Source organism: Teleopsis dalmanni, chromosome X (assembly GCF_002237135.1).
Source record: "Teleopsis dalmanni isolate 2A chromosome X, ASM223713v2, whole genome shotgun sequence".
Classification (NCBI taxonomy): Eukaryota; Metazoa; Arthropoda; class Insecta; order Diptera; family Diopsidae; genus Teleopsis; species Teleopsis dalmanni.
The window spans coordinates 29514106-29541352 of NC_051848.1; the positions used below are offsets into that span (position 1 = coordinate 29514106).

A 27247-nucleotide genomic window follows, 5' to 3' on the forward strand; every position below is an offset into this window, starting at 1 on the left:
TAAGGCAATTCTTTGGAAACGTCTTATAGCACAAAAGGTGTCAATTCGTAAAAAATTTTTTTACAAAAATGTTTAAGTTATACTTATTTTTTTTGAATAAAACAAAAAAAACACTTATAAGCTTTAGATAAATTTTAAAATATTAAACTTTATGGTTAGACTAGAGAAAAATTTTCCAAAAATATTATCTTAGTTTAAGTTTAAAGAAAGAAAGTCGCAAGGTCAGCCGAATTTCCAAGTAATAACTAGGGGAAATCTAGTTCGGAAGCATACTTATGTTAAACTCTTACGACTCTGCAGAATGACGTTGAGAAATACCTATTGCTTCGGCAAGATAGGATCGAAACTCTCCAAAACTTTTGATGCAGTGCAAGGCTTCAAACAAGGTGATCCCTTATCATCTGACCTTTTCAATTTCGGCATGGAAGTGCATGATAATGGAACAGTACTTTATAAATGCGTCCAACTCCTTGCTTACGCTGATGAGGGCAAAACGAAGTATATATCGGCTACTGGTAGAAATAAGCGTCGCTCGGATGAAGAACTAGTGGCTGACGATTATATTTACTAATCTGTGAAGGATTTCATTTACCTTAGTATCGCCATGACAAACAACAACGACGTCAGCCTGAAGGTCACCATTACTAATAGAAGCTACTATAGGCTCAGTAGATAATTAGAATATAGAACTCTCACTCGATAAACAATGCTTACGCTCTAAAGGTCGCTCATCCTTCCTGTGCTTCTGTATGGTGCAGAAGCATGGACGTTATAACAGAATCATGAAGCAGCACTACGAGTGTTCGAGAGAAAAGTTCTTCATAAGATCTTTGTTTCTCTACGAGTTGGCAACGACTACCGCATGCGAATGAAACACGAGCTGTACGAGCTGTACGAGCTTTAACACGTCATTCATATAATTCAACGAATCAACATCCAGTGGCTTCGCCAGCTTAGTCAAGTCGTGAGGATGGCTAAAAATGCTACAGCAAAAAATGTGTTTGAAGCAGTATTGGGAGGAAGAAAGCGTAGAGGTAGACTGTATCTACGATGAAGTGATCACGGTGTTGAGGGCACACTAATCGGATTTGATGTGCAAAACTGGAGAAGGCGCGCATGCAGCAGAGGCGCATGGAGAGACATGCTGCGAGAGACCGAAACCCGGTAACGAGTTGTTATGACCAAACAAGAAAAAGAAGATGAACATGGGGAAGTTCTTAATGGTGTGAGTTTTTAATATATACTTTTCAAAGTCAAAATTTAATAAAGCTGATAACTTCATTTTATGATCTAAAAAACAGTTGAGAAAACAATAAATGCTTCTTTAAGCAAAATAGTTTTAATGTATATAATAAATTACTACTGAAAATATATATTTGAGGATAATGCCGGATCTGTGGAGCGCTTATAATTATTAAAATATATTTGATTTGTTATAATACACTTAAAATAAAATAATTCAGAAGAAGAACTTTAAAGTAAACTTATGACAATTACCATTTATTTTATTATAATGGAATAATTATAATATATAATATGTTCTATATTGTCATTAACAGTTGTAAGCTATAAAAGGATTAGTTTTTATGCTTCTTCTATGGCATATTTTTTTATTTCTTTTGTTAAAGTTAAACTTAAAATAAACATAACGAATTTATAATTGTCATAAAACTTAACAAAAAAAAAAACTCATTAATTTACATAAAGACTGAAGAAAGCATTATAAAGTCAAGTAAGCCGCAGTAAAGTATGTGTGAATATCTTCTAAGAGCTTAAGTAGCTACTCTACATTCACTACGTTTACTAATATGTGCGCTTAGGAGCATGCAAATGGCTTTTCGAGCATAAAAAATGAATCTTAATATAGTTGCACATTTTAGTCGAATCCTTTATTTTCAGTGACCACACAGTATGCATTTTAAGGCTCTCAACTGATTTGGTTTTACGTTACTTTTTATAATGTTTCAGAGTTTCCATAAATTACTATAAGCGTTACAGGGTGTGAATATAAAACTTATAATATGAAGTTATGAAAATTGGAGAAGCAGATAATTACAATACACACCTTTTATATATAAGAAATAGTAATGAACATTATATTCCATACGTTATTTTATTTCATTTTAATTCTCAACATAGAATTGGATTTTCTCACAATTTGGATATTTATAACTCTAATTAGTTAATATCCATGTTTATCCATATTTGATTATTGCGAAACCCTTCAATAATCTAAATCGATCTATCAATCCAGACTTCAACGTAAGTCTTGTAAAGCACATGTTAGTCTATATTAGTACAAATAGGTCCCTGGCATTTATGGAATTCACGAAGGTATGCGATATACACAATTGAAACTAATTGCATTAATAAAGAAAATTGTAAGAATTATACAATGCACATTTAATTAAAATATCTGCAAAATATTGCATGACGGCCTACTTGGTGATTTCAGTTTAAAGCATAAAATTAAAAAAAGTATTATCTATTAAAAATTCGCTCTTCTAAACCAAACTGTTAGTTGACTACTTTATCTTGGCATTTGGAAGCGTTTGGTGCATTGGTTTCGGCTAGAATATTGCGCGGTAGGAAATTGACGTTAATCCAGAACAAGGTGGTATCTCTTTAATTTGTACTTGTGATCGATCTTTACCACTGCATTATACATCTTTCTTAAAACACTTAATAAGCAATAATATAACATCGACCAGAATCTTTAAAATAGACTGAAACTTTCAAAATATTCTAATAACCCACTTTTTATTAAAGGTAATGATCGTCTTATATGGTTATAAATATTCTGTGTGATCGTAAGAAAGTGATATTATAAATTAACATCACCAAAACTAAGTTTAAGGGACATATATCCGTAACGTTTTGGCTTTCATCATTAAAAGAAATTGTATTAAAACTGAAAATACTGACTTATAATCCATTAGCTACTGTTAGAATAAGGTTGAGGAAGACAATAAATGCATTTGCAAATATTAATAGTATAAGAGTATTTATCGACATACAAACGTCCACAAAAATAAAAAATTTTAATATATCTATTAAGTCAGTATTATTGTATAAATTTAAAACTGGGCTCTAAAGAGGGACTGGATTACATAAACCACACACATTTGTAAACAGATAAATGTGATCGAAAAACTTTAAAAATCTAGTAACTAAGAGCCACAAACAAATGCTAAAATATTCTATACATCTATACATAGGTATTTATTTTATATAATAATATTAATACTATAATAACATTTAAATATTTATTTTCATATTTTTATCTTACACAATTTTTTTTTATTTATTTTTATTTTATTTTATTTTTTTGTCTTTTTTATTTAATAACTATTTGTATTAATTTAAAAATATACAATAAACACTATTTTTAACTTATCTATTTGGTATATAAATTTATAAGTTCTGGTGGCGTTTTTAGAGAGCAACTCTTTTTACAGGTTTTTGTCCATTCACAAGCAAAATATCGTATGCACCGAAAATATATACGACAGAATATTTTATTGTAAGATATAATCTATCATTAAGATAGATTATTGATATATTTATCCTACATGGTTTTTCGTAAACCATGTATGGGTTTGTCAAGTCCTACATGACTGGATTATATTAAGAATTTAATTTAAAACCCTCTAATTATACAACACATAGTACAAGCATTTACCACATTAAGTATTTCAAACACCCTGTATTTATGCAGTTAACTAACATGAGTAAGAGATAAAGTGTTTAGCGCAACACATCACAATATGGTGTAAACAACACGCATAAGCATAAGTTATTAACTACTTAATTTTACAGTTTTTAATGCATCTCCATTATCTCTAGAATAAATAATGAAAACATTTGGTGAATTCTTAATTTTATTTTATTATTTGTTTTTAATGTAAAATTTTTTTTGAAGTATGACTAATGCAAGCAACCATATAGAAAGGAATCATGGTAAATAAATAAAAAATAAGTCCTTTTTTTACTGTAAAGTTACAATGGGCCATTATTTGACTCAAGTGTGTGTTTTTTTTTCAAAACAAGGTCGCCACTCTAACTTACCTACCTACCTACTGTAAGGATGTTCATTAAACTTCAAGAACAGAATTATAAACAAATAGCATACATATATAATCCTAACGTATTAAGAAAAGTATATTTATTGTAAAAAAAATAATCATATGTTAAAATAATATCAAAGAGTTTTATTCAGTTTATATATAATTTTTTATAGATGTTGTATATAATTAGAATGAGCCCAATTGTTGGAACTAAGTGAGCCAGCCGATTATATAAGACGAATTGCCACGTATACCTATATATGTTATATGTTTAAATATTTATATATGTTTATATTGCAATATTTGCAACAGATATGTTATGTAAACGGAAAATATAATATACACATTATGAAATATATTTGATATATAAAGCATAATAGGTTTCTAAGAAAGAATCCCCTATTATATAATATATTTTATAAAAAGCTACATTAATTTCTCAGTAAAAATTGAGAAACCATATTCTTTTGGTTTTTATCTTATTGAAAAAATCTGTGAAGCATTATACGATTTGGTTAACTTCGTTTTTTTAAATTTTTAAAAAAAGGACGGTGAAATGGAACCTTTGGAAACTATTACTTCAAGAATCGGTTAAAAATTATTAAGTATTAAGTTTTAATTATAAAAAAATATAAAAGAATATCGTATCCAACTAAAGAGTTTCATTTAATTTGAAATAAACTGTTTTATGGCATATCTCCACATTGATGACATCTTCTACGACACAAAGCAAGGAAAATATTTTGATATTATATTAGTTATTTAATGGGCTATCGGTACAAAAAGGTGAATTATGCGCAACGCTAATATAAGGTTTTGATTTAAACTTGGTAAAATTGAAACTTATATTGAGGTTTCAAAAAATAGTGAACCACAACACTTTTTCATACTATTTTAATTAATTTAATTTTTGGCTAACCGTACAGCTGCATACCTATCATACCCATATCCATCACCAGTGGTCTTTGAATTATTTCTTATATTTAATTATTCGAAAATAATTTTTTTGAGACTACAAGTATCAAGAGTTACACTCGTGCCCTGCCAAATTTGTAATTCAGAGTCAGCGTTTATTCGCCAAAGATCAAATTTTTCAGACTCAAAAGCATAATTGAATTGTATGTTTGAACTTGAAGTTTTATTAATTTGAAATTCATGGTATTATTATTGGGAGCATCTCAAAAATTTCTAGTTGTAAGCATATAAAAGTTAAGCACTAGTCAAACAAGCGAAGGCCTAAATAATCTCAAATTCTTTTAAAGCTATGTATAAATTCCTTAAGGATCAGTCAACATTTTTATTGAAATTCTTAGAATTATTCTTAGAAGCACCTTAAAAACATTAATTTATGTTTTTAGTTTTACTAAAACCTCTTTGCACGATTAGTTCCACACAGATTAACTGACTAACAATAATTGTTTAGAATTCAACATACGAAGAACATCATCTTCGATGGTAAAGTAATCAAAAACTTTCCTCACAATATTGTGACTGGCGACGAAACGTTATGTATGATCTAACCGCCAAGTGTAAAAGTTCTAGATGAAAGGCGCCATGATAGCCAAAAATCCAAATAGTTTCGGTCGGAAAAGTTAAAAGTTTGGACAATAATAACTTGCTTTTACAAGCTTAAAGGTATTGCCTACAAAAAGTTCGCTCAACTAAGCCAAAATGTTCACAGAAAACTTTATCTTGGCATTTGAAAGGGTTTTATGCATCAATTTCGGCTAGAGTATTGCACAGGAAGAAGTTTGCTTTTGTTACAAAATGATGAGGTATCTCTTCGATTGACACTTGTGATCAAGTTTTAGTCATAAAATGTATTCCAACTTTCAACCACCTTATGGTTTGTCGGAAAATACATTTGTCAAAGAAAATAAAATATTTTGTGGACGTAGAAACCATTAAAAATGCTTGTACCGATATACTGATGGACTTTGTGCTTATTTCTAAAGAATCCTGTTTATTTTGGAAAATTACTTAGGTTTCCGTATATGTATATTATTAAATGAGGTTGAGAATTGTATTATTTAATTAAAAATATTAATTTGTGCTAAGTTTAGTTTATATTAAAGTTGACATTAAGCCAAACGGAATTGCACAGTCTACTTAATGAAAAAGACTGGCTAAATTTATCCGCGTATCTTACCCAAGTCGTAAAATATAGACAACAAATTATAGACGAGATCTTTTAGACGCACTTATGTATGGATAACAACAATAGTTATTAATTATAATATCAGACTCCCCACAAGATCACAGGTATAAAAAGAGTAGACAAAAGCTTTAAGTAAATAATGTATAAAATATGGAATATTATTGTATGTTTTAAAATTATTAATTAGAAAAGGATACTACTATTAATATTTATTATTAAAATTGACATATTTTAATATATTAAACCTCATAGTATCTACATTCCGAAATTAAAAATTATTATTAGTATTCCATATATATACATATATGAGTACAAATTCTATATATTTTGTTAAGGTTCCAGTTATCTTTGACTACGACACCTAAAAAAATTCCAACACGCAGTAGCTTTCAACTTCTTGAGTATTCGAGACACGTTTTCAGTTTGTAATTTTTACTAAGTTCTACGACATTAATAAGGATTAAAAGGCGGATACAGTGCTTAGATACGTAAGTATATTGAAGATGACTTCAGTATACAAAGTTTCTCTTTCGTGAAATTTTCATTTTAAACCAATTAGCATTTGTGTAGATTTAATGTTATTGTATATATACATTCTTTATTACATTTTAAAACTTTTCTACTTTAATAATTTAAGTACCTACGTCTTCTACAGGAGTATACTAATTTTTTATGTATTTAAAAAAACAACGTCTGTAAATAAATTTTAGAATTTTATAAAAATTTTTATGAGCACAAATAATAAATGTGTCAGCGCGTAAAACTGAATGCAGTTTCTACCATACTTGGAAGAAGAAAAAGTTTTACACCTTCTGGCAGCCCTTCTACGTCTCTTAATTACTTGCATGTGGGCTATTGTTTCCTAAGCGGCTTGGCTTCCACATGACTTGGCAGTAACACTTAAGAAGTATTTGGTTTTTATTGTGCATGGAGGATCTTTCATTGTTCCAGGCACTTTTCCATTTTGGTTTGGGTTTGTTATTCAATGCTTTCATATATAATTTCACATTGTATTCTTATATAAAGGAAAAGTAAGAAGTTTTTCCACAATTTAGAAAACTCTAAGAGAATAAAAAGTTGTTTAGATCCTTGAATTTATTCACAATTGAATAACACCTAACGTACCAAACTTTTACCATAATTTATTGGATATTAAAACCATTAAACTTCATTCCAAACAAAATAAATTATTTCCTAAAAACATAAACATTTTTTTAACAATTTAAAGTGTAAACTTTTTAATTAATTTCTTTTTTCCATTATTTTTACACTCTTGAATCGGTGACATTTTTAAAAAGTATATAATTAAACTATTAGTAACACCAATTTTCAGAAATATATATTACTATATATTGTATTACACAGAAATCCACTTGAACTTGATATCTCTGCCTGTAATAGAGATTATATATACGCTTATAAAAGCAGTAGGCTAACTGTAATGTCTTAGGATCACTGGTACGGAAATATAAAGAACCTAATATATGACTTATGGAAAATGAAAAAAGAGGACACATGTATTTTGGTTATCAGGATATATAACATTAAAGAAGTGCCAACTTTTGTTTAGAAACAAGTTTATACTTAGAAAATAGATCAACTTACGAAACACTTTAGCTCTAAGCATTCCGAAGAAGCAGATTTTTAACTGATTGCAGGCTAATTGGTCAAATTAGCCTACAAAAACACTTTATTAAAATCGTTCGGTCATTAAACAATAAATATATAAATATATATAGAATATATATAACGAACTGGAACAGTTTTCAACACAAAAAAACAGAATGCTTTTAAAAGAATTGCAAAATAATTATTGATAAGTTAATCGGAAATTGCCTTTTAAAAACTAGTGTCCACTGAAGAGTTTAATTCAGAATAGGATGTGCTGCAAATGCAAAGTACCTGTGGCAAAAGAACTTAAAAAAGTTTAGTGTACGGTCCTATCAAGTATTCCGTGGTAACATAATGCGCTATTGTTTGAGCTCAAGTGGAAATTGGTGTATAAGATCGTCACTCCAACCTAACCTAAAAAACATGCAAACATTTTAAACGTGAATAAACAAACCCAAAATCGTTTCAGATTCCCTTAAAAATAAAGATGCCCACAGAAACATAAAATAGAATAAAAAAACTCTCTACTAACAACATAAAAGATTAATAACACTAGATTAAGTGTTAATTTCACTTACAAGATAGAAACAATCTAAACATTTTTATTTGCCATCTGCTCTCTAACCGTATCAGAATAAGACGTCAGCTTAAAGCCGTAATAGGAGGGGTAAGTTACAGATGTTTGTTAATTAAGTAACTCTGGCTCTTAATAAGAAGTGAAAAATTGTAGTTTAACGACCTACTGACAAGCGCATTTGAATGGGTTGTGGACTAAGTATTTCAGGCAAAATAAACACAAATTGTTTTATTGGTTCTTAATTAAGATCTTATTCTAAGCATAAGTATATATTTTAAACAAACATTTTTATATTTTTTAATAAATACTTTATATTCTTGCTGACATAGAAGATTAGTCACCGAGGTATATAATATCGGTTTAAATTTTATCTGATGTAAACAAAAGAAAAAAGTTACCTTTAGCTTTATCGAAGCTTTAATGAAATTAGTAAAAAAAATAATATTACAAATCGTAAATAATAACTTTTGTTTTTAATGTAAAATCCTAATCACATAGGTAGATAGGTTATTACGGCGATCCCAAGGGATCCACTTAGACCTATAGCCCCATTGTGTTACCGTATATTTAAAAACTCATGTCCTAATCACACAACTATTTATTTTTATCAGCTAACATACGCTAGTTATTAAATATCTACTTTATTCAACTGAATTCCAACTGAAAATGCCTGCCCAAAATTTTATTTGATTAACTCGGAAACTTAGAATCCAATTTGTGTCTAAACAGACAAAATGAAAGACGGGTATAGTTGAGGTTGAACATATATATATATGTGCCTCAATCTTATATTTATTACGTTATTAATATTTTTTAAAAAACACTCTTTAATTATACAATAAACTATATATATAGTTTATATTTTACTGTTTAATTATTAACTCGTTTACATAAAGTAGTCAATTAATTATTATTGTAATATTATACAACGTGACTATAATCAGTACTTCAGACCTTTCAGAACAAATATATAAAACAAAAATAAAACAACTATTTTCTTAATATAACTAATGAAACTATCATTGCTAGATAATATTGAACCAATAATATTATGTTATGGTATTTTATTTTCTTGTATATTTTATTCAATATATTTGTTTCCGGACTAATATCTATTTGCATATTTTCACACCCTTCCTTGTCGCTAAAGTTTTCCTTATATTTTTTACAGTGACCAGACAAACATAACAACCCCGTGTTTTGATGATATATATTTTTTATGCTTGTTTTAAATTCAAAAAACATTTTATGTCAATCTTATTTATTTCTCATTTCAATCATGTTGGTGAAAGACAAATTAAAAGAGAAAACGGTAGAACTTCGGACAACAACCAGCTTCCAAAAAATCAATCAATTATTTTGACATTTTCCGAGCGAGTTCACTGAACCCCACCACCGAAAACTATTTTAAGTGGTTTCTTTCATTCACCCATTTCCAATTATTTTTTGCTTTACTGTTTGTATTTACTCGTTTCGACAGTCAGTCAACACCCTGTAAATGGCCTACATTGATTCACACCCTCAATAAGTGAAATATATCAGATGGCTGCCGTATTACCCTTTTCTGGTAATAAAATTATATATTTTTTTTAATTTGTAAACAAAGTAGAGAGAAAAAAAATTTAATATGTTAAAAAAAGCGTTAAGAAAAATTTATTTCCCAATAAAAAATTTCTTGGTTTTGTACTATTAAATCCTTTTTGAAATCAAAAAGATTTATAAGGATATAAATAAAAACGAAAATTTTCAATATAAACTTTATTAAAAGAATATAAATTTTATTTTTTGATAGTATAAAACAAAAAAATCGAAAAGAACAAATAGTAGAATTATCTATTCATTTCTGAAATATATTTAATAGATTCAACATGTCAGTAATAAATTAAACGGCACTATATAAAAAAGAAAACTAAACCTTTTTAATGTGTTATATGCTTATGTCTTGAAAATACTCATATTATCCTGGGTATAACATTCCCAAATAAATTGAACTCATATCTGTTGGTTGGTTGGTTGTAGTTGTAGGCCATCAGATAACTTTCATGTACTTCAATTAGCGCCGTTTTTCGCCGTTTGACTACGACACTCCTCACAAGAACGTCTAATACAGAAGAGTAAAGACTAAATCCATATTCGTCGAATTTATAAAATTTAATTGGTCTTCCGACTTAACCGATGAACAGTCGGATACTCTGTCAAAGAAGTATCTTCCTACAAACCTATTTGTTTTAGACCCCAAAGCCTTCTGCAGTGAGGATTATGAGGCATGTACAATTTCTCTGTGTAGGTTCCTATTCACCCACGGCACTAAGCCTTGCAGTATTCACGCGGTTTTGATGAATTCCCAGGATTTAATTATATTATAGGTGGGTCATTTTAACCTGAAAGTGGCACATGACTCTCAGGAAATTTATTTTTTATTATAATAAAGTAGACTGGTTTGATGAACAATGTAATGAACACTTTAATATTGAAATAAATCAGCAAGCTAATATTCCTAATATTAGGAAATCTCCTGATGAAAGCAAAAGCGAAACAAGAATTGTTTTTCATAAAACTTAGGAACAGCGCAATGAACGGTTGATAACTGAAAGAGCAAAGCGCATCAAACAAAGAACACCAGAACAATGTGCAGTAGAACGCATAAGTCAATACTAACGTGAAATAAAATAACAAATTTAAATTATATGAGTTTGACATATGTACATATGGTACATAAAAATAAATGAAATAGATCCGGGAATACAAAATATTAGACTCATTTACTGCTTATTTAACTGACCATTGCAAATCGTTACCGGATTTTGACCTGAAGCAGAGTCCTTTTCTAAATCCGACAAAATTTTACAATATACTTAAATTTTATCTAAGTTTTTTAAAGCTCATAATATCATTTCGTTTCTACTGAAGTTAAATTAAAGGGTTTTAAATAAAATAGGTAATGCACAACAATTGTTTTCGTTTTTTAAATGAAAATTTTTAAATGCAAGAAAAATTCTTCTCAAAAACAATAAATATTTTTTATTTTTTCACTCGAAAAAGAATTATATTTGTGTGTATAAGTCATTATCCATACGTATGTACTTGTGTAATGTTTTTTTAATAAACTAATATTTGTTATTACACAATTTTATTATTAATAAAATTTTAAAATATTACTGAAAAATATTACAGTCAATTAAAAAACGGTACTAAATAATGCAATTTTAAAGACATAAAAATTTTTACAAAATTAATATCAATTATAATTTTTATGTTAAAATACACACAGAAGGGAGCGAGCGGACGTTGTGAAAAATTTTAAAATATTTTTATACGTTATGTTTATATTGAAAAAGTATCTGAAATACAATAAGGAAAAACTTGATATTTTACAAGCTTTTTACTCTTGTTAATATGTATCTTTTGTTCCATTGCAATTGCTTCCAAAAACAACAAGGACTCGTATGCAAATAGAATCCTGGCAAGCAGACAAAAATTTCACTGAGTATACATAAAATGGAAAACTGAAAGGAATGAGTGATGAATTGCAATGGAGGCACTGAAGCGGATATGTGAAATAAAATCGGAAGTGTTTCTGATCAATGGAAGTCAACATTTGCCAACACAGTTCAATGTGAATTATTTTGGATGATTTAATTAAATTAAAACGGAAACATGTTTCCTCATGCAATTTGGTAATTTTCCAAAGTAGAGAAGTGAAAAATAAATTGAAAGTTGATTTTACTGAGTTTAACTTTCGTCTTTTTCCTTGAAAATTTTATTTTATTTTTAAAATATTTAATTTTACATTTAATTATTATTACCATTGTTAGGGCCCTCTTCTGAGTTTAGAGTAGGTCTTTAACTTCTATAGTATATAACCTACTTTACAGAGTTTTCTTGCCTCTTCTGTAAGAATACACATTCCGAGAAGCTTATTTCGTATGTGCATTAGCGCAGGACATTCTAACAGCAGATGTGTAGCCGACTCCTCATTCTCTTCATAGAATCTACAGTTTGCTTCTGTATATATACCCAGTCTCCTATAGTGGTATTTTAGTTTACAGTGCCCTGTTAGGATTCCCGTAATGATTCTAAGTTTTTCTTCTGTTAGGTTCTTACAATTTTGGTATCTCTTATTGTAATAAGTGATTTGGATTGTGTTAATCTTGGTATATTATCCCAGTAATTATTTTTAATCTGGTTCTCTTTTATTTTTATCAGAGAAAGGAGTGTACTATGTGCTAGTCCACAAATACCTTTAGGCCCCATCATTGCTGTGGCTGCTCCTCTCCTGGCTAGCTTGTCCGCGTATTTGCTTTTTGCAACGATTTAAAAATTCTTGGTTCTTGTTTGTTTAAGTTGTTTATATTTTGTTAACTTACATTTTTCGATTATATTCCTTTTAGGAAATTTATTTTGTAATTTTGTATTCGACATTTTTGATGTAATTTCCCTTAATTTATTCTTAACTAAATTGGAATGCACGTAAGCTCTTTGTACGCTTAATCAACTTCATTCACGAGAACTAAATTAAATAAGTCACTTTAATGAAGACAATGGGAACATACTATATGAGTTCCATGTTTCTGGACGTAACATATTAACAATAATAAAACGTTACTTTATAAAATCCGCCTATTTATTACAGATGATAATTTTTTATCACCTTGGTATATTTTATTAAAGCAATGTGTACGAAAAAAATATATAAAATATAAAAAAATTTGAAAAAATCAATGAAAACTGGTAATAGGAACTAAGAAGGAAACGTGAGATAATTAACAAAACGATTTGAAGTAAATAAGACCTGTTGAATTCAATAGCAAACGCAGTATAAATTATCACATCTAACGCGGTGATTTTTTTTTTAAATTGTAAAATAAAACTTAATGAGCAATATCTTTCATAAAAACGTAACTATATATACTATAAAATGGCTGAAAGTAATAAGAGTTTTAGGATATCGTTATTAGTTAGACATACATTGCATACATACATTGGCAGGGATAAAAAAATTTGTAAAACTCTATTACACTAAGATCTTATATATCATAGTCCAGTTCTCTAATTATGGTCCAATGCAAGATATATTTTTGTTAACCGATATATATATGGATTACAATTATATTGAGCTTATTGATATAAAGATTTCATGAATTCTCGTAAGATGTTAAAAAAAAAATTGTAATATTTTTTTATAAACTTATATGCAAGTAAAGATTGATACAATAACACTTAATTGAATTAAAAAAAAATTTAATACATAAATATATAACTAGAGATAAATTAATAAAATATTATTTGAAATTATTTGTTGTGGATTTATTTCATTCTAACAAATACTTTTTAATATTTAATTAAATTTTAAAATTTTATTATTTTATTTTTTGGGACTTCACATAATAATGTACTCAACATTGTCGTTATCAAGTCTTAAAATTTTTATTCTAAATAAATTTATAAATTTTTTTAAATATTAACAGAATGATATATACTTATATTTTATAAAAGTTTATAACAGTCAAAAAAATATGTTTTGACTAATTTAATGTCTCATAAAGACATAATGTTGTGTTGACAGGCAATGACTACGGGTTGACACGATATAAGAAATTTAATTTTAATTAAATTAAACGTAAAATGCTTATCATACAAAAAAGTGTAAGTAAATTTAATATGTGGTAAAAAAATTTTAATTTTTTTATTTAAATAAAACATGAAATGTAGTTTTAAAGAGCTTAATTACAGGTAAAACAATGAGAATATTTACGCTAGAAATATATAATATAAACGAATAATGACGCTTTAAGACATGTAATTAACTATTTACTTAATATATTTTAATTTATTAAGGAAAGGTAAAAGACACTTCTCGATATGAAATAATTTTATTAAAAAAGTTTATGTATTAAAATATATAAAAAGAATATACAATTAAACAGAAATATAGCAAAAAACATATTCCTTAATTCAAATTTAGTTGTAGTTTTTTATTAATTATTTAAATCATACATATTTGCAAAAATAAATTTATACTGAAATAAATTAAAAAACTATACAGATATATAAATACATAATTAAAACCAATTCAAAACATATAAACATTTTATCATATCTATATAAGAAACGATATAAATAAATATATAAAGAAAACAATAAATACAAAAAACCTATACAGATATATAAATACATAATTAAAACCAATTCAAAACATATAAACATTTTATCATATCTATATAAGAAACGATATAAATAAGTATATAAAGAAAATAATAAATACAAAAATTAATACATAAATAATAAAGCTGACCTGTTAAGTTTAAGGATTGTCCTAATAACAGATTCCATGTAATTCACGTTCATAAGTTAAATTTCCCTATAACTACTGTTATTAGAGGTCTCCTCTCCGAGTGATTCACATAATTATTTTATGTCAGCAGATGTTCTGTAAGACATACTGTTCTGCTTTAAAAGTTACTTACATTACATTAAAAATTTTATTTTATAATACCTAATCTATTTCTTAATTTTATAATAGAAATATACATCTTTATAAAATCGTAGAACTGACAGTTCTTCAAGTTATTCAATAAATATTATACTTTTTAATAAACTGTAGCTCCACTAATCGTACTTATTAAGACAAAGGTTATCAATAAATAATTAAAGTATTTGAAACTGTCTATTAGATAATAATTATGTACTAGGAAGATAATATAATTGATTTCGATCATATACAAGTCAGTTAACATAGTTTGCTAATTCTAGACGAGTTAATAGACACCTGGACTCCTTCACACTCGATACAAGTAGTCTGATTTTGCTACTTAATTTGTATTTGTTTGATGAAATATTATTATAAACATAATTTATCTGATATGCAATTGCTATGATAATCATTCAAACGGCAGATATATTATTTTATACAATAACACCGTTCAGAGATGTAGCAGTGTTAGACTTATTAAATATTTCTCAATTTGATTAAAAATTTAATGTTAATTAATACCATTTACATTAAATCAAGGATAACCAGATAGTCCTATCATTTACAAACTAAGTTAAACTAATATATAAAAAACAATATTTAAAAAACAACAACAAAAAGTGAGGTCCATAAGGAAGGCGAAAGATGATGGGGCTGACAAAAATTTGCTTTTAATACTATTGATATACAATATTAAAAAATGTATTTATCCAAACCTTTCTTGTATATCTAACTAGGAGGGCAAGGTAATTTTTGGTTCAAGCATTTGATTATTATCGATAAACAATCAATTTCTGATATGTGTCTTTCTAAAAGTATATCAGCTTTTAGATTTTTTTAAGTTTGTTTTATGTCACACATAAATTGTATTCAGTTTTAAATAATGTACCAAAGCAACTTTATTAGCTAGTTTACAGTCATCCATATAGATGTTATATTGACCGTAATATCGGAAAAATTCTTTTGACCCTCTTCTCATCTCGGTGTAAAATGGCTTAATTAACAGTTATTTCAAATTGCTGCTTTTAGAAAACAATCGAAATTCGCAAAGTCAATTGGGAAAAGTTTCCTTATTGGTTAAGTCAGATTAAGTAAGATGCAATATATAGCTTTTAAGATAGCTGACTGCAAACATATGAATTGATAATAAATATAAGTAAATAAATATAAAAATAGGTAAGTAAAAAAATACGTAAATCGGTAAGTAAAAAAATAATTTATTAGTGAATAAATAAATAAGCAAGTAAATATATAAGTAAACAAATACATATAGATATTAACAAATAGATAAAAATATATAGATATGAAAATAAATCAATTAAAAAATCAGCTTAAAAATATATTGATTGGTGAAAAAATTTAATACAAATTCAAAAAAGAAAATAATTTTACTTTGAATTAAGAATTAAATATGTTTATAAAAATAAATTGTATAAAATATAAATCAAGTAATATGTAATTAACATATAATAAGGAAGTACTTACAAATAATTTAATATTTATTAAATCGCCTAACAAATGAGTCTATTGTTGCAAACATAAATAAATATAAAAACAATTAAAATAATTAAATTATTTTGTTTTGAAATAAGACATTTTTTTTATTTTATTTCTTAAACAATATATGAATTACAATAGTTTTTCAAAATACATACCTTAAGTGCCTAAAAGTATGCAATCTTGTATATTGCAAATATTTTCTAGTTACAATTTATTTTAATTCGCAGTCCAAACTTTCAGGAACTTTTTCAATTTACAATGAATAATTACAATAACAATAAAGTGCATTAATTATCTCACAAATCTAGAGAAACAATATTGTATATACAAGTAATTTTATATTTTATAGGGTGGGGCGTGATTGCAAATGTGAAAAAAGTCAAGAAACAATATCAATTTTATCTTAGTTCACACTTTTTTACTCTTCAGTATTTTTTTCGTGATATTTTACACACTTGACGGTGTGACTCGGTAAGGTTACATTTCCTATCTCGAGAACTGTAGGTGGCAAATTGCTTTTTCACGATACACACTTGCAATACTGCACATCACACAACATCTCATACACAACTATTATCACATATACACTCGAATGTGCGTTTATATGGTGGAAGGCTTTTGATATAATGGACCGAACAATACCGACCGGTAATTAACTTTATTTTTACTTGAGTGCACAGAACTGTTATGCCCATAAAATACTTCAAACTGCAGCTAAGCGCAGAATCCATGCAAGCACAAATTTATGGCAATACTTGTTATTGTTATTGTTGTTGTTGTTGCTGTTGTTGTCTTCAAATAGTTGCAATTTTATCAATAAAAGAGAAGATATAGGTTTTATAGTCAATGCTGTTGTCTCAAGTACCACCGATAATTATTTAAGTTTTTTATATGATTTTTTGTGCATAAAAATTTTTAATAAAAATTTATTTTGATTTTTTACTTGAGTTTTTCACTACCCAACTTCAAACTGTGCTTCCCCAAAAGTCCAGCTAACGTTTAAACGTTTTTCGTTTGGATTCGAAAAACAAACCGAAGGAAAAAACAGAGAATAAATATTTAAGGGATGAAATCCAAAAAAAAAAAACAATTTTAAAATTCGTTTACTACATTTATTAGCATTTGAACCAGAACTACTTTTCTGAAGTAGTTGATATTGATAATTATTTTCAATAAATGAATATTATATTTATAGGAAGACGTGTTATTGAAAAAACAATAAAATTTAGCCGCATAGAAAAATATATATTTTTTTTTAATTTATTAATTGCACTTTTCTACCGACAGTAAAAAAAATTCGTAACTTTCTAAGAAATTACATAGAAAATTTCACGTCCGTACGTACCGACTAACCTTAACAAACTCTTTCAGCAATATGTGGCGGACACTGAACTTCGTTCACTTCCTGCTATTATCAGGATAAGTAACCTACGCTAGCGACAGTTTTCCAGTGATGGTCTATGAATGTATACGCGCTCAATGGGGGTGGTTTAGTCTATGTAGAGATTTCCATGATATGCTTTGACAGCAATTCAGCAAGAAGCGCGAAAAACAATAACAAAAACATATTCGAATTTGGTAAAGGGCGTTGCCATCACCAATATTCGAACGGATAGGCTTGATAGGCTAGCAGAAAATTAAGTTCAACTTTACAAAACAAAAATAAAGTAATATATAAATAAAATAAATGTTACTTAAATAATAAACAAAATATTTATATACTAAAGTGTATATAATAATATAATAAAAGATATATATGCATATAATATTCTATCTATGATAGTATATACAAATTAAATACTACTACAATTTCTTATAATAACTATTTTGATTAATAAATAACAAAACAGTGTTAATTTTTTAAACAAGATATTAATTATTTAAATTGCCTCACTTTAGTTAAACCAATCAATCAAAATCAGTCAAAATATGACTCAAGCATTAAAATTCTTTTAATCATAGTTTGATTTCGTATTTTCAATTCTTTAAATAATTTAAAAGTCGGAAAGACGATCTGAAATTAATTTAAAAAAAAATTATTTGAAATGATATTAACTTTCAAACCCTTTATAATAGAATACGGTGAACGAGGCTGAAACGCCACGATTTTGCGGCTTTGAAATCATCTTCTTACCTTAACGCGATATACCTTGAGTTCAGTAAGAAAGTTTTGACGACTTCGTACATAGCGATATATGTTAAACAGACAAAATATCTTAACATAGCAGAACCCAGAAGAATTTGGTTTTTGAAACAAGACAGAGAAAAAAATGAAAGACACCTATTTAAGGATCCTTTATTTAAAAGAAAGAATTATGGCTTACTGAAACTGATTCCATTTACTTCATAACCCTCAGCTAACCTGAAAACTAAGTTAATATGTGACTTAAGTAAGTTGAAATAATATACTGCAGGCGGTGACATAGTTTTATTTTCAAGAATATCAACTTTTGGGGATCCACACATTAACGAAATCTATATTTATCTTAGAAAAAGGATTATTTATTTATTTATGAGTTAACAATATAAATTAGTTTTAAAGCTAACTAAGAATAAGGAACTGGACTACTACGTCCTTAATATGTCTTTGGGTAGGTTTAGCGTTATTATACTATTAGTGTCATTGGTTGGTTGTATATTGCCTCGTTAAGAAAAATATGCAGTGATCAATATTTTTCTTCTATTTACGATATAGAAATAAAGTACAGAGAGCAATTTTATAGTGCATTGAAAAACATTTTATCTCACATTAATAGTAATAATCTCCTTGTAGTAATATGTATTACAATGCGAAATCTAAAAACCTAAATAATAGAAATGCAAATATAATAAAATGACAAAAAATGCGAGAGAAGAATAAAAGTAAAGATCTAATAATTGGAACTTGTTTGAATTATAGATTGATAATCAATGTCTCAATATTCAGCAAAAAAAAAACAACAACATAGGGTAACTGCCCCATACCCAAGCTTGTGCATATAGCTCTTTTAGCTAGATCATATATAATAATCAGAAATAAAAGATGTCAGTGGCGGTTAACAGCCTTTTTAATGTTGAAAAAAAACCCAATGCAGAAATAGAAAACCAACATGTTTTAGTTATTGCAGAATGTATACAGAAATCCCGCTAGCGATTTTGTAGGAATACATCTAAAAGTAGGTTCCAGCCGTTTAGATTTGCAGGATAACATTGTATATTTAAAGGGTACTACCTGAAGTAAATATAAACAGTGCAAAAAAAGTTATACTGTTACAGAAGTAGATATCCTATCGAAGATAGATAACTGCTAGAAATTGTATTAGTTTATCATCTTGTTGAAACTAATTTCTTACCGACCGTACAAAATACTACCGAACTACACCAGTCCACAGCGAACACAATAAATTGATTAAAATAACATATATGGAGGAAGAATAAACAAGAACACCTCAATAAAGTAACAGAGGAGGCATAGATTACAGCACCAAAATGTAAGAAGAAACAACTTTTTACAATATCTAGAACTTTTCTAACAATAAAATCAAACATAATGTCGCCGTAAGGAATTAAACTTAATGAAAAGCAGTTTAATGTGTTTCGAGAATATATTGATAGTAATAATGCAGATATATCTTTAATAATCCTAATTAGGTAGGAAATTAACAACATAAGCGAAGAACTGCCAAGCAAAACTGACCTAAAAGGAAAATAAAAAGGCGACTAGTAAAGGCAATATCTGAACTGAATGTTTTATGCAGAGAGATTCTATTATTGTTAAAACTTCAAAATAAAGGAAAGGTCATGTTTTTTTATAAAAATATAATATAAAAATAATATAATAAAAGAGTGCCGTTATTAGCAAAGTTCTCAATAAAATTATACTGAACTGCACTGTTGTGCCACTAAATGGATTTCTTAGAAGACACTAAATATATCAAGTATATACCTATATCAAAATATTAAGTATTCATTAAAAACATCTGACTAAATTAAAAGAGATAATATTTGAACGGTTTTAGGCAAACAAGACACACTACAGATTTAGAAGGTACAATAGATTGTAGAAAATGACAAACATTATGAAGTATGATAATCCTTCTATTAAACTACGAAACAGACCTTAATCTAATCAGATCCAAGAAATCTCTTGTCCAACCTTTAAGTTCCTAAGAACGAGCACGAAATAAATGACAATATTACAATAATGATAAAATTAAGATAAAAAAAATTGTTATCAAATTAAAGTATATTGAATATATTTAAAAACTGAACAATAACGGGAAGCGATCTAGTATCAAATAAGCATTCTTTAAAACTCAAGCTTCATGCAAATAATACATATATTAAAAAGTCATATTTATTATGTACTACTTATTTAAGTCTTAAGGTATTAGTAATTCTGTTTAATTGAAACTCGTTTTGCTTTACTATATTGTTTTAATAGAATCCTAACAAAGTTAGAGATCCAATCCAACTCAGACTGCTGATACCGTAGACAAGAGAGGGAAACCGCATATCATATGCTAGGGGATTGCCCGGCACTAATGCATAAGAAAACAAACATCTAGGAGGGTATTTCATGGAACATAAAGATTTAAGACTAGGGTAAGCTCTATACTGTATTTCATATAAGAAATTCGACTTGGTGAAATATTCCTATGCGACTAAGGGACACAATAGATTTTTTATGTCGCAGTGTAATATCCCTTTTTTATAATAATAATAATAATTTAATAAAAACATTATACTCTTCATAAAACTTCGCTTTTAATCTATTGTATAAATAAATATCATTCAATTATTTATAAAAATATTTCGAAAATTAAAATAAGACTTAATAAATAAACTGTTGCTCTCTATATTTCTGCAAGGATTTACATTCTTAGAATTGATTCCATATGATTTTGCGTATAACGCGTTGCTACGCAATATTGCTCCGCCTTTTATAGGTAACTTCATACATTTTGCATGGACCAATAAGAGGAGATGCAACAAGCGAAGATTGGCCTTAACACTGATCTCCTTAAAACAATGCCAAACCATTCTATTGAAAAAACAACTAATATTTTAAATTGACCTATTTTCCTTGTTTAATATTTAAAATTACCTAATATTTTAACCACTATTTAAACTATATTTAACCAAATTAACAATTTTGTGTAAGGACATGCAAAAGCCAAACCTTTTTGCGGTATACTCCAATGTTGTTCTTGTGCATTTAAAGCAAGAAGTCTCCAAAATTTATATTAAAAAGCACACCGGAAATTATTTAGGGTAAGGTGTTGAGTAAGGTGTAGGCATTAGTTGTCTACATTTATACTTAGATAAATCTAACAAAACCATAACAACAAGCTACAACATATTTTGTTTTATTGAAAGATGTTACACCCAACACCCAATCCATGTAGACTAGAAGCAGTACTCAAATTTCTATACATGTGTAGACTTTTTGGAGACGGCGCACTACAATGTTTTGGTTATAACAAACCATAATAGAAGCAGGAAATATGTTAGTACATTCATGTCGTAACAGTGGCTGGTGCATTAAGTAACTGAATTGAAGTATGGGTAGCCGCTACCGGTGCTGAAGAATAACCGGATTAACAACAACAAAATGTAATAAAAACAAATAATGTAGCAAATTTATAGGAAAGAGAAAAACTATAAATGCGAAAATAGAATAACAAAAAACAGATGTTGTTGTTTTTGCATATGATTGATTGGAAGTACAATAGCTCATATTCTGGAATATGAAGACAGAAAGGAAATAGTATGCAAAACCCAGTAATGTAGGCGTGAAAGTGTGATATATTTGGTCAATTTTTTTTTTTTTATTACATTTCCTCTCCTGTTTTTTTCAGACTACATTTGTATTCATGAAACGATGTTACAATAAAAAAAGAAGAAAGAATGATATTAACCTATGAGACCAACAAGTTTGGTCTGGTTTTTATCAGTAACATTCATTAAATTTAACTAATTATCAAAAAAATACTTATGTTACCATTATTAATTTAATTTAGAAACAAGTTATAGTTACAAATAAGGTATTTAATAAGGTAATGTGAACATAAATAGTACAAAATTTCAAACTTTTCGAAAAAAATTCTGTAAATAAAATATTTATATCGAAATACTTCAATTAATGTTTATGTATCTTCTGCATTTCTTGCGACTTTCAATCTTTGATCTGAGTTAGAAAATGGGACTTGCATTACAACAACCATTTTTCATCTAATATTATTGTTAGAGAGATATTTTGACCTTCATAAGGAATGTCTTCTATTCGATTAACACCAATTGTTGAGCTCTTCATAAAGTATATATTATGGGCGCAGAACCCAACTATTGCCAAATAATAGTTGAGTAATAAGTAGTAAAAACACGGGTTACACATTCAGTAGTAAAGACAATAGAAAAAACAGGAACTTTTATTAATATAACAATATAAAATTAATCAATTTTTAAGCACAGTTATATTTCTATAAACTTTACTATATTGATAACATTAGTATATTTCTATAAACAATAATATTTCTTTAACACCCACTCCACTGGAAGCACAGAAATATATAAACTCCTCTCTATATGTCTATTTAATTTTTAATTTAGTTTTATTTAATATAATTTCTATTTGTTTTCTCAACAATAAAGATTTTTGAAACGAAAAACATTATTATAGTTTTATAATAATATTCTAAAATATATACATTATCAATGAAAAGTCAAGTTAACATAGGTTCAGCTTACTAGAAACATTGCAGTGATAAAAAACAGAAGGGATTCAGAAAATGAATATCAAAAAATGTACATTTAACAAATGAAATACTAAAATTTCGTTAAATCGTTTAAAATGTATATATATATCAAGTCATAATGATCACTTGATGACAGAACAAATGAAACACCAGAACAACGTAGTGCGTATATTGAAGCAAGTCGTGTTTAAATGGCTAAGTTTGTTAGGAAAAAGAGTAATCATCGGAAATGTGTTATACAAATTGAAAGATCAACCCATACTATGAACTATTTTAAATATATATGGTATATGGCGATTACAGTTCCAATTCTTATTTAAATAATATTTGACAATATGTTTATAGTTGTTGAATGACTTCATTTGGAACTACAACTATTGTTTTGAAAAAAAAAAATGTTATGTATTAATATTTTATGTTATGTACACTCGGATATAACTATAACTGAAACCTACGTCTCTGAACCAAATGCTGTTTAGAAAGTTTTATATATATTTATTTCGACTATAAATACAACTAAACGTCGCAAAATAAAAATGGATTTTGGTTCATTTCTAAAACAAATTCACAAAGTTATATTAAGACTGTAGTATAGAAATTCTCGGTTATATTCAAAGATTATGTTGTATGTGAAATAACACCTCAAACCACAGTGTTGAATGGTTAAAATCCCACTAATTTTTAAAGAAACAGACTTATTACTGGCATATGTAGATAATGTTTGCCAAATATAGCTTTATAAAAAAATCGGGTAGTATAAAGCAATATAAACATTTTTGTATGTACCTTCTGCTCAAAAAGTATCCGGATTTTGTTGTTTGTTAACTACTCCTTCAGTAATAGACCTTTTTGTTATGTTGATACATCTTTTCTTGACATATGGTACAAATTTGAGCGCCATCTGTCAATTAGTTTAATTACAGGAGCTGTTAATGTGAGACTACCTCAAATGCATTTAGCGATTTTTACTATGGAAAATTCTTGTTGTACGCGATTTTTTTGACCAAACACGGCACCACTCTCATCGCTCAGGCACCATATTCGCCAGATCTGGATCCTGTTCCCGAAACTCATATTGCACCTTTGTGGTAAGCGTTTTGAGTCGATTGAAGCAATAAAAGAGAATTCACTGAAGGAACTAAAAGCCATACCTTCACGGGACTACGAAAAGTGTATGGAAGATTGCGTTAAGCGTTGGCATATGTATATCGCTTCAAAAGGAGCATATTTTGAAGGAGATAAAATAAATTCGGAATAAAATTTAAATTTGTGTGTTTTATTTACAAAATCCTATGCTATGCAAAATATATTTTGATTACTTTTACTTATAAAAAAAAACAAATTAACATCGTAGTAATATAATTCTTAATCAAAAAGATACAATGCAAAATAAAAAATTATTATTAACAATTTTTTATAATAATAATATCGTATGTTTTGTAGTAGTAAGTGTTATATATTTTAAATATAATTTATTTTAAATATAGCACAGGTATTATCTACTATATATTATGTATTAAAATCTTTTTGTATAAAATAATTTGCATCTAACGGGTTTCATATATATATAAAATTTTTATAATTAATTAAAAACGTCTTATAAATATTCATAAATACTACAATTTTTTTTTTTATTAAACACGTGAAACATTTAATATGCGTTATAAAGACATATTTTATTATTAGTATTATCATTAATAATATTACGTATCTCATACAAAACAACTGTCAAAAATCAAATATAATATATATAAGTATATATGTGTTTTGGATGTGTTTTCTATAAAGCAGGAAATTGGAAATATAAAAATTTAATAAATCATTAACAATAATTATATTATAAAAAAAACTGCCTTTTAAGAGAATTTAACAGTTATAGAAAAATTAAGGCTAACTTAATTTCTTACTTTTATAAATGTTGCGTATGTTATGTTTCAACTTTTTAATTTATTAAATAAAAAATTAATAATTATAAGTTTTGTACTTAATATATTTAATTATATATACATTATATTTTGTTATATTTGGAAGTCCATTAAACTTACCTCAACGTTTTCGATGTCAAAGTAAGACAACGTCTTCTTAGTGAGTTCAAACCAACGCTGCTTGTAATTGACTGGAGTAAATCGTTTTTTGTTTTGAGCACGTTTCACCATAGAACCACTCTTAACAATATCGAATAAATGCTCTGACATTTTATCCATTTTACTCAGAAATGCTTTACTACTACGTGTAGTGCTTACGGATCGAACACTGCCTTGCATGGATCGATTCATATTGAAATGAAGACTACTTAAATACAATGGACTAAAATGACTAGTTGAGGCGAGGCTTAGACTATTTCTTAAATCATATATACAAACTATGTATATAACACATGAAAATATATATAGATATATATATTTCTTTTCTTTTTTTTTTTCATACAAAAATTTCACATATCGTAGAATTAAAAATTATGAAACGAAATGAAGTTCATGCTGAAAATAAAGAAATTGAAAATAAAATATTAATTCGTCTAAATTTATTTAAATTAATTTCGTTTAGAGTTAGAAAAGCAAAATATATAAAAAATATATAAAAAAATTTAATGTGAATTTATCGCTAATGTGGGTGTAAGCATTATTCGAATTAAACGATACAAAAACATTAAAAAATTAAATAAAAACAAAAAAAAAATATTCCCACAATTAAAGGCTTCCTATTTAAGTATATTAACAATTCCAAAAAATTTATTGACATGATTTTAATATTGAAAAAACTTAAAATAACAGTTTTGTCTGATCCACCGAATTGCGTGGGTAGTTGGCGAACAAAATATTTAAATTAGATAAATTAGATATGAACTTTATTAATAGATATATAACTTACAAATAAATAAAAAATCCGAATTAATAAAATATAAATAAAAGAAAAACTAAGTGAAGTGGTCAATGACTTTCAAGTAGGTAATTTGTAATCACACAAGTCTTCGTTCAATAATGACACTTAAATTATAGAATACTAATAATACATACTCGTATACTCGTATATATGACAAAGAGAATAATCAAAATTGATTAAGAGCTTCTTGACTTTACAGCAATAATTTCGTTAATAAAACTCGCACTGGATTAAACAATAAAAAGAACGCAGAACCGGAAGTTAAAAATAGAGTTCTTCAAAGAAAATTATACTCAAGTATCTTACAAATATATATAGTACAATTCTTTGCAAAATAAACTATTTATTATAATGTAACATTATATATTAATACAAGAAATATATTATACAAATACACTACAAATATAATCATTTAACCCTGGATCCCTGACTGGAACCTGAGACCCTCAACTGAAATACCCAGATTTATCAATATTACCAACTTAATAATAATCTAGTTACTAAGCTAAAATGAACAATACGTGCCAATAAAAATTCAAAGTGATCTAAAAACTAAAAACAAGTTCTCAATACACAACAAAAAATCTTAATTCGGAACTGTACTGTCCACAATTAAACCTGCACTATCTGAAGAAAGCAATCGCCCAGAAACGATTAGCTTTTGGCAATAGGGAAAGAATTGTATTCTATCAAAACAACGCCAGGAGGATTAGAGCTTCTATGAAAGAGGAAATTCCTTTCAAAATAGCAATAGGTTATCGAACAGAACGGTACATATTTCACCTAAATCGGATCACTCTAACAAGAGTAAATAAGCATTAAATTTTCTGCAAAAAATATGGATTTCTTTTTACTACATTATTAGCGTAAGCGATTGTAAAGCAAAGAAACCTGAAAGATCAGATCTAACTTCACAATTGAGACTAAAGTTCATAAAGATAGATATATGCAAACTATTTTCAAACTATTCAGCACGAGAAATATGATTGGTCAATCAATAATCGGTGGTTTAATAACAACAGCTACAATTAAGTAATGAACTAACGATTCACACATCCTACCAGGATAAAGGAATATAGATATGTCAATGGTTAATTGTAAATTTGCCATCAATATAAATATGAATACATGAAAGATTATAAAATTATTTATAAGAAATCTGACAACCCCAAATCAGATTTCTGACTTGGGGTTGTCGTGAGAATAAATGACAAATCTCTAGCAAAAACGGTGTTTAAGGCG

General features: G+C 27.4%; 1 protein-coding gene across 1 annotated transcript in view; it reads right to left on the bottom strand.

Annotated features, from left to right (window-relative positions):
• The window catches only part of LOC119688132 (tyrosine-protein kinase Btk29A), a 186643-nt gene extending 161117 nt beyond the window's left edge, over positions 1 to 25526 (bottom strand). The window contains exon 1 of the mRNA XM_038102789.1: positions 25168 to 25526. Coding sequence (XP_037958717.1) covers positions 25168 to 25398 — 231 coding nt within the window. The 5' untranslated portion in view covers positions 25399 to 25526. The remainder of the gene's footprint in view (positions 1 to 25167) is intronic.
• Positions 25527 to 27247: the final 1721 nt, after the last annotated feature.